This window comes from Arachis ipaensis, chromosome B08 (genome assembly GCF_000816755.2).
Source record: "Arachis ipaensis cultivar K30076 chromosome B08, Araip1.1, whole genome shotgun sequence".
Classification (NCBI taxonomy): Eukaryota; Viridiplantae; Streptophyta; class Magnoliopsida; order Fabales; family Fabaceae; genus Arachis; species Arachis ipaensis.
Window position 1 is genome coordinate 5,949,030 of NC_029792.2, and position 12,098 is coordinate 5,961,127.

Genomic DNA, 12,098 nt, shown 5'->3' on the forward strand with positions numbered 1-12,098 from the left:
TCTATAAATCATGAAATATAAATCATGAATCAGAATCACTTTAATCCAACTCAGAAATATAAATCACCTCACAAATCACAATCATGAAGTCATGTCATTTTCATCATCAAAAGATGCCTCTACTTGAAATGAAACTCGTAGCATATCATATTACCATATATTTGCAGCTAAAGTTTATGATAAGGATTTCTTTTGGATACAATATTAGGATATAAAAAAACTCAGATATTTTTATATCAGCTGAATTGATTGACTCAATTACTCACTAACTTAAGAGTCTTATATACACAATTAAATACCAATACATTATCAGTAAATAATAATTAAACTGTTATGATAAACCTATTTTAGCAGCCACACATTGACAAGGAACCTAGTTAGTACAACATTGACAGATGAATTGATGTGGTTTAGGGGGTGATTATGAACAAAGGTAAATAGAACACACAAGAAAATGAGATTTGATTGCAATATTAGTGTGATGATCATAGTGTTATGCATGAGATCAGATAAATTAATCAAACTAGGAAACAATGAAAAAACATAGAGGGACAACTTCACAAACTACACCTAGCAATTTTGCAATAACTTCACAGACATAAACATACAATTCCAATGTCAAAATAATCAAATTTACACACACTATTATGCTTCTTTCACCTCCAGGGTTTAATTTGCTCAGATCTTGAATATTAACTCAGAAATATTAATCAGAATCAGAATCAAATTCATATCAACCTAACTCAGAAATATAAATTACACAACCAGAAATTCATAGTCGAAAATTCATTAACCTAATCAGAAATTCACAAATTCAAAACTCAGAAATCCAGAAATTCAAAACACAGAAATTTAGATTAATTGGAATCTCATTAATTCAGAACATAGAAATTCCTTACCCTAATTCATAAATCTAAATTCAGAAAAGGGGATGAAAGACCAGCGAAGACCAGGGCTGACTTACCTGAACCTGACGGAGAAAAGGGGAAGGAAGACAAGCGAAGACCAGCGATGTGAAGAGGAGAAGATAACGACCCGCGACAAGTCTGCCGTGACCAGGAGAAGAAGACGACGTTGCCGGAGCCCGACACGGTGAGCTCGACTGCCTTGACACCTTCAGTGAGCGACCGAGCCACTCAAGGGGTCTTGGGTGGGAGTGGCGGGCGACGGTCGGTGGTCGGCAGTCAGTAGGAAGGAGCCAGGAGGGGCTGAGGGTTTGAGGAGGAGTGGAGAGCCTCAGTTCAGTTCTCGCTCTATCTCTCTGAAGCAGGGGAATGTGACGGCTAGGGTTAGGACGTTAGAAATGGCTAATGGTTCACTATTAGGGTATTTTTGTCTTTTCACACAAACGGAGATTTAACGGGTCCCACGGGGCGGGTATACGGGACCCCGTCTCCTGTCTCCGCGGGTAAAAATTACCCCCCATACCTGCTCCCCGACGGGTAAATCTTCGCGGGTACCCGTTCCGCTGGTGATTTTAGCCATACCTAATTTGGCCAAATATAAATCTCTTTTTGGATCGATTAATATTCGCATAAGTTACATATACAATAATCTTTATATTCCAAAAAAAATTATCAATTAGTTTTACACCAAATTAATGACACATATAATTAAATCACGGTAATTAATATATATATATATATATATATACACACACAATAACATTAAAGTCATACTATAGGCATAATAAAGCCATACATTTGGTACGTGTATACTGTTTGTTTGTTAAGACACAAAATTTTGATGGACACGGTTACATACAAATGTACATAAAATACATGTATTTTGTATATTTCCTTCAAACTGTGACACTGAGACATAATTCATAAGGCACAAATTTTTTTAATTTTATCCCTAGTTATTTTTTAAAATTCTAATTTTATCCTTTACCCTATCTTCATAACTCTCCCTCTTCTTCTCTAATTCATTTCACTTTCTAACCTCTATTCTACCCATGCCTTCTCCTTCCACCATTGTCACCGGCACCACTACTGGCGTCGTCACCGCCTCCTTCCTTTGTCCGCCTCTCTTCCTCTTTTCTGCTGTCTTTCTCTTCTTCTGCCGCCGCCCTCATCTCCCTCAGTGTTGTTGCCGTCACCATTGTTGTGCCGCCTCCCTGTCGCCTTCCGTCGTCGTGCCGCCTCCAGATCTGTCTTGGTTCGCCTCTCTTCTTTGTCTATTGTGTTGATGTCTCTGTTGCCTCGCCTTGCCTCTAGATATACCTTCACCCACCTACGTTGTCTTTGTTGGTTCGTGCCGTCGCTGACGCCTCTATTGCCTCTCCCTGTATTTAGATTTGTCTTTACCGCCTCCATATCTGTTTTTCAAATTGTGCTTGTTTCTTGTATTTTTTTTCATTATTCTTTTTCATTGGATATATTTTGTTCAAGTTTCTTTTTTTTCTTGGATCTCTGTTTTAATTTTTTATATATAAAAAAATTATTCATTTGATTATTGGATTAAATATTTTGATGATATTTCATAGTTATTTAGATTGAGGTTGAAAAATTAACGACAGTGATGGTGAAAAGCAATGTTGGCAGTGGTGTTGCAGTGATAGGGGTAAATATGATATTTGATTGAGATCAATGTGTTTTGTACATCACTACCAAACATAGCAAAAAAAAATTGTGTATTCTATGTGTATGTCTTATTATGTATTTATGTCTCAAAGACACTATCCAAACACTGCCTATATGCACAGTAGCACACCCATAATACACGTACGTGGACATTGGCAATTAAAAAAAATTAATTCTTGTGTTCGTGCAAAAGTGCCAGTTATATATGACGCGCTCATACACATATATCGATCGAAAGAATAAACAAAAAAACTGATATTTTTTATGACCAAATTATGGATTGCTCATATACTATTTATTGGAATAAATTAATTTCAATAATTCAGATCATCTATATTGAATCACAAAAAATATATTATAATGTGGAAGCGTACATTTACTCATAAAAAGTCAGAAATTGATGGAAGGATTTGAATCTTGTGGTTCTTTCGATCTTACTCAACCAAAACCTTCTGTATCCTAGGCGGTTGAATTGTGACTCTTCTGATGGAAAAAGAGCAACAAAGGCGGCTTTGGTATATTGAGGACTGAAATCCTGAAGGCACTATTTATATTTGAGTATGGCACCCATTAAACCCTAAAGCCCAAATAAAATAGTATTTAAAGTCCAAAAAATAATTATCTAAAGAACAAAAGATAATATCTGATTTTATTCTCATTTAATTCTAAATCAAAAATAATAATGACTTATTCAATTTAGTATTTATAACAATAAATGAGATTACTATTTTATAAGTCATTTAATTTAAAATAACATAATTTATAATTATAATTAATATATATATTATCCACAAATAAATTAAAAAATTAAAATAATTTCCTAACATTAACAACTTACATAGTTACTATTATCACTATAACATAATCATATTACAATTCAGCGTATATGAATTATTTTGTATAGCAAGAAAAAATGGTGACTTTGGTTTCATTAGCTGATTAACGCGTATTTGTTACGTAAACGTTTATAGTTTCATACTTTCATCCATGTATTATTATCGCTATTTAATACCGGATGTTATAGCTGATAGTTGATTAACATAATCGAAACCGGCATACATCGTACATATATAAATAAAATTATCGCTTTTTGTATACATCTTTTTTGTATTTTTTTATAAAAGACAAACTTTTATCTTTTATCTCTTATTTTTTATCAATTACTTTTAATACATATAACATCTTTTTTCTTTTATAAATTATAATACTTATATTAAACAGGAGTGGCCACCAATCAGACTAGGGGAGGCATATGTAATAAATAAATAAAGAAATTAAATATTGGCTTCAAGCGAGAACCGATAGTTTAAGATTCTCCGAAAACGAAAAAACTATCGGATTTTAGTTACTTGGCAACTTCCCCATGTCACTAATTAATTTGAATATGGAAGCAAAAAAGGTGTTAGACTCGCGTATGGAGAGGAGAGGTACTTCACCTTGTTGTGGGATTTGAGGAAGCAGAACTCGGACCCTGCGAGTTGTAAATACCCAGAACAAAAAAACGAAAGGTCCAAATTCTACGTTTCAGATTTCAAATTCCATCAGCTGCAAGTCGGATCATGCGATTTGTGAAGCAAAATTTCATTACCAAAGAACTCGCATGGTCCGAGTTGTGTACTCTTAGTTTTTTTAATTTTTTTAACACAAATTGAACCTTCGATTTGTGTACTCTGAATTTTTTCTAACTTTTAAACACAAATAGTCCGATTTGTGTACTCCCACAATTTTAAAAAACACCAACAATTACCATGTTAAAGTATATCACTCATTTTACTTCCATATCAACATTTTTTAGCCTCCGCATATCATTGGATCAAAAAAAGTGTGCCAAATTATAAATTTTTACAATAAATTTAATCTTATATCCTTAAAAACAATAAGCAAGTATTTTGGGTATGCACGGCACTCGGGGCTAAAAAGGTTGGCACATTAGAATGTTATAAATTTAGTTGAAAATAATGTCATATCCGTAAAAGCTAAAAGTTTCATTCAATTCTAAAGAAGAAAAAGAAGTAGATACACCTCAATTAATGATAAGGTTATCATGATGGCATGGGTGTTTCTGTGTGTCTCATGCATCATAATTATACAACATACATGATACATCATTCGAAGTGTTAAGTGACTAATATTTTTCTCTTGCATTTGTCTTGTATTCATAATCTTGTTAATCTTGTTCTAACGTAGTAACATTGCAATCCTTCCCAACACCTAGGAGCTTCCCTGTGTCCTTCATGGTAAAAAACTCAACATCAAGGTCTCCACAATAAATATCCAAAAACTTCTCCTCTGTTCCCCATATCACATGCTCGTATCTAACTCTACCCTTCATTTTCACATTGAAGTTCACCACCCTTTTCTTCCAATCCTTAACCATGTTCTTGTTGCTTCTTCGAATTGGAGCTGGTGGTGTGTCCTTCAACCTCAACTCAACCTTCATGTCCTTCTCCCTCATCTTCTCCACATAGATTAGCAGTGTCTGCTGAAGCACCGGTTCTGGAGCCGAAACCACCACGGAGTCATAGCACACGAAGAATATGAAGTGGTCAACATTCACATCAACCCTCTTGTTTGGGTTTGTGATGTTTAGATCAATCTCATACTTTCCTTTGAGCTGTGAATCAGTGACACTGAAGTTGGACACAGAAACTGAGCTAACTCGAAAACCGGGTAGCTGTGGTTTCAAGACAGACCAGGCAATGGCCATGATTAGTATTATGATGATTAAGAGCACAACAGCTAACCATTTCGCCATTCGAACACAGAGGAACCATGATGCTGAGGATCTTGGTGGTGCTGCAGTCATGCTGATATGAAGAGTAGTCCCTGCCTCCATCTACTAGTAGCCAAAAGGGAAGGGGAAGGTGGAAGGTGGTGATGCTTTGTTATGAGAAGGGTATATGGGGAAACAAAGAATAAGGAGTAGTCTGTAGTAACATGCTAAATACTTCTAGCTAAATGCTTTATTTATAGTTATGTATGTGTAGAAGTTGGTGTATGGTTTACCTAGGGGCTAGGAAGGTTCCATGAAGCTTCTTAGAAAGAAATGCTCAAGGCAACTCAATGTTTACAAAGGGAGGAGAGGGCCTACCAAGTTCCAACATTTTCAAATGTCTTACGTTAAAAGGGGTATGTTATAGTTACCAATGTAGGCATAGATCTATTGAAGGACAAAAGAGAACCACATCTATGATCTTTTTTTGTCTTTGTATTTGTCATCTTTCTAGATGTTCTATGGCGTTATGTCTTGATAAAAAAACCATTGATTTCTAGTTGCTTTGACATTATGGCTTTTGTGCCATTGTCTCATTGCCATGCGCAACTCTATTTATTGATTTATTTGTTTTGCTATATAATCAAACTATCACTATAGTTGATGGACAAGGAATAAAATGTAGGTGAACATTTATTGTTAGCAGCTTTAATTTGACTGGCTGCATCATATTCCATACAATTCACTGCATTTTTGTGTTATTGATTTGTATGGTCACAATATTTACAACATCATAGTAACACTTGAAAAGGGGAAATTCGTTAATGCTTTTGAAACACATTTAATGTGCACTCCAAAAACATCAACAGACAAGAAACAACTTCAAATATCAAATACAAGAAAACTCAGCATGGATAAGAAAAGAAAGATCATGAAGCTCTTCCCACACTATCCTCAATCATTAATCCTTTTAGACTCTTGGCTAACCAAATGGCTGTCTCCCTTGGGGATACCTTATCTTTTCCAAATGGCTTCAAAACAATTGAAAGCTCCTCCAATTTGTTCTGCTCCAGCAAGTCTGCAGAAAGTTCTAAGAGACCTTCAAGTGCCTCAGCTCTCTGTCTTGAAGATTTCACATCCAAAATTTCCTTTGCCTGTGTTTCCTCTTTGACTGTACTAGTCTCATATTTAGTGGAATCAGATTTTGATACTGTAGAATCAGGGATTTTCAAATCTTGATCCTTAATGGTAGGTTGGTCAAGAGTACTTGATTCCAAACTCAACGTGCCAGGGCAACTTGGAGATTCTAAATGATCAGAAGAATTTGAAGAATTAAGGGCCAAAGGAGTGCTTACATTTCTCATTTCTGCATCATCCCTTACAATGCTGATGAACTTGCCAACATCAACATTTTGAACTCCCACTTCTACAGATTCCTTCACCGGCTGCTCACTCCCGACACGATAACTACTATGCCGTATAACATGGATGACATCACCATAAGCTGGAGGAAGTTGATCAGCAGATGAAATTTCAGCTGATGTGTTCTGTAAAACTGCTCCTTTCTCTTCTTGCAAAATGTTCTGGCTTGGAATTTTAGTGGAGACTATCAGAGGATCTGTTTCAGCCACTGATGACAATCTTTTGGTTACCTTGGATTCTTCATCACCACTTGGGGTGATCATAAGTTTTGGTTGGCTATCTTTATCAGGCCTATTATCCGGTGTGCTTTCTTCACAAGAAGACTTCTCTTCAGAAATGGGAATTGGATGCTTCAGAGACTTAGCTGAAGTAGTTTCCACAGAAATGTCTTGAAGCTCTTTGGATTCTTTTGCAGCTGAAGCAGAGGGCTGTAGAGATTTTCTACCACAACCTGAGGCAGCAGATATGGTTGTCCGATTTATGGGACAACCATCATCAGAAGCGAAAATTCCCTTATGATCTTGAACTGAGTGATCCTGAGATAAAGTGGAACTTAGGTTCTCATTGCTTGTATTGCTATTATGGAAGCTCCGTGGAAGCCTTGCAGATTCCCAAGACACATCTTCAGATGTCTCAGAATGCGTATGAGGCAAGTTGCTATTTAGATGTGATTCCACATTCTCAATGTGGTTTATATTCTCATGATCAGCAAGTGTGAGTTCACTCAAGTCCATAAAAGTAGTTGCATCATCACAAAGTTCAAATCCTTGAATAGACACTGAAGATGAGACTGAATTGCTGCTGTCTGTTTGCATTCCTTTTGAGCACTGTTCAGAATACTTCCGAGGCTCTTTCCTAATATCTCTCGAAACACGTGGTATATGACTGTTAGTCAACCTATGATGGCTCATCTTAGGCTCATGAACCACTGGATTCGAGTTTCTTATATCATTCACTATGTTTGGAAAATCAAGCCTGGCCTGCCTCATACGAACTGGAGATGAAGGTGGTCTGAGTAATCTTGGAGGAGTCATTTGCCTTGGCTTGGCAGGAACTCCATTTCCAACTATTTGTTTGGTTCGGCCGGATGGCAGAGTCACAATATCTCGAGGTCTGGTTTTCGGCAATGATTCTGTCATCGGTAACTGCAAGCATATTTTAATGTACCAGAAGTAAATGTAAATGTTATGAGGAAATCCATAAAAAGCTAATAATTATAGAGTTGGAAAATGCCTAATGTTATGTACCTGATACTTTAAACTATGTGATCCCTTTGCAGAATCAAAGGTTGCTTTTGCAGGTGCAATAGTTGGTGCCTCTAAATTAGGCCTCAAACCAAAACTAGGTTTGGGCAATTTGGAAGGTATCTCTGTATTTATTTTTTGGATGGATACATTGCCAGCCTTTATGTGATTGCCTCTCATTGGAGAACTTGATTCTCTAACTCTTCTGTCTTTTAAAGCAATCATTGTATTCTTGAAAAGGTTTTGTTCCTTAGATGCAATATTAGGATGGTTTTCATTATGAGATGGCTTCACCACCTTTACTGTTTTAACATTGCTGGAACAATTTCCTTCTTCACTAGGCAGGGGATACTCAGAGCCATCATCAACAACTAATGCCTGAATTGTGGTTTCTCTACCAAAACTTGGCTCTGCCATTTCCATGTTTCTCTCATTTGACATCAAACAATCTTTGTCACTGCTTGAGCTATTATTGTTTTGGCTTTCAGGCCTATTTCTTCGAGGATCCTGGAAAACTCCAATAGACTTTTGAGGAGAACAGGTTGTAGGCGGACAAAAAGACGGACGATATTGATCAACATAAGGTTGCAGATAGGGGTGTTTTAAGATCTCAGATGCCTGTGGTACATGTAAAATGAATTTACTTTGAGTTAACAACAATAATGAATCACATTAGTGTCAGAAATAAAGTTAGTCTCGGTAGAGGCTTACTGATAAACGATGCTCGGGATTTTTTCGCAGCATGCACTTTATTAGCATTTTCCTGCATATATGAGTAAAATTTAAGATTTTCGAGCTAACATACAGATGCAGAGGGTATAGACAGAATTGAGACTGAAAATGGGGCATATAAGCTAAATTGAAATGCAAGCCTTCTATCCAATCCTTCTGTCTTATAAGAAATTATCTTCTGGTTCTCAAAAATGGATAGCAGGACAAAGCACAAGATAAATCTACGCGCATTTTATCATTCAGAGACATCAAATTCATGTTTACAGAAGAAATCTATCTATTCAAAATACATGGGAATTCTTCACAACCAAAAAGATTGAGGATGAAACAGATGAAGTGTATAGTGCATAACAATGCTTCTACACAAGTGTACCATGCAATCACTAACTTTCTGTTAACTAATTTAAAGGGATATTAAGCATAATAAATGGGAATAGAAACATACAAGGATGGGGAATAACAGGAAGGCAATGGGCCGATTGCGGTACGATTCACCTTACTTATCAATCCTGCCATATCCTGAAACAAGATTTACCATGTTTATCAAAAGGGAGTAAAAAAGCCATGATAAGATACCTCAACATACATAAATGTCCATATGAATGAGTAGAGAACAATGTGAAGCATAACCAACTGAAATACCAGCATCACTGAACTTGTTTTTTTTCCCCCTCAAAGAAAAAGTCTAGAAATTGCAATAACTAGATGTCATGTTCATGCAGTTCCAAAGGACTATTAACAAACTGGGAAAGGCTGGTTGCAAACAAGAGTAATCGTAAAAATCCACCACAGATATCAGAATATTGATAACAACCAAAAATATTGGTCATAAATATGGTTCCTGCAAAATCTGGAAGCCATGCAGTCCACTTGCTCAACTACTACTAATTTTTACAGCTTTTTTCCTTCTAGATCATTAACGCAAACCGATAACTGATATTTCTTACTGCACTTAACTGAAAGAAAATTTGCTAACTTTTGGTGCAGAAATGAGATATTTTGTTCATACCTAACTTGAGGATAATGCATTAAATGAATTCAAATATGAGTATACGTATATATTATTCTATTCAAGAATCAGAGAAGATCTTACAAAAGCTTTAAATGCAGGGCGATGAGCAGCCATTTCATATATACAACACCCTGAACCGGAAAGTAAAGGACACTTTAGCTGCAGCAAAATCCACTATACAAGCAACAACATTCATCAAGCATATACCTAATGACCAAATATCAGATTTGAATCCGTAAGGAATATCTGCAAGCAGTTCAGGACACATGTAGTTGGGAGTTCCTACCACCTGCATACAAATATTTGCTGCAATGAATTAATTCTTCATTTGATTATTATTAAGCAGTCAATAAATAAATGCAATACTGATCACATACAAATTAAAAACATGGGCAAATGTCATATCATAACCTCTAGTGGTTGGAGACCATTAAAACATGGATTCCATCCTTACATAAATATATTAGCTTGTTGGATTTATCAATGCAGTGGAAACTTGACAGAACAAGGCTAACTAGAATACTGACATCCGCTAAACAAAAGCTAGGATTTAAATGAGACAGAAGAAAACAAACTCTTAATTTCAAACATACCGAAGATGCCAAATCATCTGCTTTTAGTGTCTTGGCAAGCCCAAAATCCCCTGTTAAGTTTCAGAAACTTATAAACAAAATCAGAATGAAAACGTAGTAATCCAAGTCCAGTATAATCAAATACAGATAGAAGAACTCACCTAGGCGAACATCCTGATCCTTGGTAAGAAAAATGTTTGAACACTGTCATCAGAGTCAACAAACTCAACTTACTATATTTTCAAATTGAAAGATCAAAACGTTGAAGGCTGCACTGTATGTTTCCAGCAAGTATTTTACCTTTAAGTCACGATGTAATACATAATTGGAATGCAGATATTCCACCGCTAAGAGTAATTGTGCAAACCACTTGCAGAGTTTCTGAGAAATGTCAAACACCTTCAATGTGAGTAACCAAAATAACTTGAGGGAAAATAAAAATCCAAGATGTAGAACATTCAAATATATCTGCATTCATGAGACAAGAATACCTCCTCTGGAAAGTATACCCCGTTTGATTTTTTCATCAATGCAGCCCTGTTAAAGATTTGAAGAGAAGACAAGATACAAAAAACTTACAAGTTATTGGTCATGCACAATTTCTTAACTTATTGACCAGCAAGTTCATAGGTATGATAATTGACTCACATGTCTCCACCTTCACAGTATCCAGTAACAATGCAGACAAAGCAACCCTACAATACAAGTAAGATGAGCTTAGCAGAATAGAACTATTTATTGTTTACAACACATTGCAATTATTAACAAAATTGTTAAGAGAAATTAAGTGTTTGTATGTATGATCATAACATAGAGAAACTCAATAAGGGTCAACAAAATTCACCTTCTCAACCCAAGCCTCTTTGAATTCCACAATGTACGGGTGCCGAATTCGAGCAATAAGAACCATCTAGAATTCCCAATACAGGCTACAATGGTCAAATCCTCCAGGCATGAGGCAAATCAACAACAAGCAAGTTCTAAGGGAAAACAAAAAACCGCCAAAAAAATGTACCTCTTGATGTGCAGCTCTTCTGCACCTTTCAGTCTGCCTCGCAAGCCTTATTTTCTTCAACACATATCTGCAAAAACGAAACGAAAATCCAGCTACTAAAATTTGAAATTTTGAACCCACCCCATTACAGTATCAGCTAAATTGAATAGACATAAGCAAGAGACACACAAAAAAGAGAGAAAAAATAAAAAGGGGGAAGGAATCAATACTTTTTCTTCTCTGTTTTGTGATGAACGAGAATTGCAGCTCCAAATGCTCCTCTGCCGATCTGCTCCATGATCTCGTACTGATCCAAGCGAGACCCCATTGGTACCTCTCTCCAGCTACAAAAATTCTGATAAACAAAAAGAAAAAAAAAAGATGAGCTTTTTATATCTATGTCAGGCACCCATGATGGTAATTCGGTAGTTGTACATTGCTGAGAAACATTGGAATCACGTGGAAGTGTGGTTTCCTGCAATGGCGGTGCTTTGGCTACACTCAAGAAACGCACTCTTCTCTCTCCTTCTCTCAATCTCTCTGTGGGTGTATGTGTCACTGTCACGCTAGCAATAATAGGAGGATCTAATAATAATAATGGCAATTGGCAACAGTGATGTAGCTTAAGGAAAGGTAATAATTTAGCGCAGGAACTGCAATGTAAGAGCTTCTGTTTTTGACTTGTCTTAGATACATATACATGTTCCAGAAGCTAGGTAACAAAAACCAAACACATGGGAATTAAAGTTTGGACCATAATGTAGTAACTATATAACTAACAATTTGTAACACACACACACACATAAAACAACGGACGAAAGAAA

The 12,098-nt window shown here is 36.1% G+C and overlaps 2 protein-coding genes across 3 annotated transcripts; both read right to left on the minus strand.

Moving 5' to 3' along the window:
- LOC107610380 lies at positions 4,753-5,421 on the minus strand. The gene has a single exon (XM_016312439.1). The coding sequence runs from the start codon at positions 5,419-5,421 to the stop codon at positions 4,753-4,755; it is 669 nt and encodes a 222-aa protein (XP_016167925.1).
- LOC107613487 (serine/threonine-protein kinase Nek5) lies at positions 5,978-12,075 on the minus strand. Of its 2 annotated transcripts, XM_021108714.1 has the most exons (15): positions 11,710-12,075; positions 11,505-11,629; positions 11,296-11,362; positions 11,125-11,190; positions 10,929-10,975; positions 10,772-10,817; positions 10,581-10,661; positions 10,442-10,484; positions 10,302-10,351; positions 9,916-9,997; positions 9,790-9,839; positions 9,142-9,215; positions 8,676-8,727; positions 7,968-8,582; positions 5,978-7,865 (listed from the first exon to the last, which is right to left on the minus strand). In XM_021108714.1, the coding sequence occupies exons 1-15, from the start codon at positions 11,722-11,724 to the stop codon at positions 6,228-6,230; spliced, it is 3,051 nt and encodes a 1,016-aa protein (XP_020964373.1). In that variant the 5' UTR covers positions 11,725-12,075; the 3' UTR covers positions 5,978-6,227. The 2 variants fall into 2 exon arrangements, with proteins under 2 accessions (XP_020964373.1, XP_016170988.1); XM_016315502.2 differs by having other exon boundaries at positions 11,125-11,209; positions 11,505-12,075.

Bases quoted from the DNA above. Each gene is read 5' to 3' on its own strand.
- LOC107610380 (XM_016312439.1), bottom strand. From the start codon at position 5,421: ATGGAGGCAGGGACTACTCTTCATATCAGCATGACTGCAGCACCACCA.
- LOC107613487 (XM_021108714.1), bottom strand. The intron at 9,840-9,915 runs GTATATGCTTGA...TTTCCGGTTCAG, and splicing joins ATCTGATATTTGGTCATTAG to GGTGTTGTATATATGAAATG. The intron at 8,728-9,141 runs GTATGTTTCTAT...TCATATATGCAG, and splicing joins TCCTGTTATTCCCCATCCTT to GAAAATGCTAATAAAGTGCA.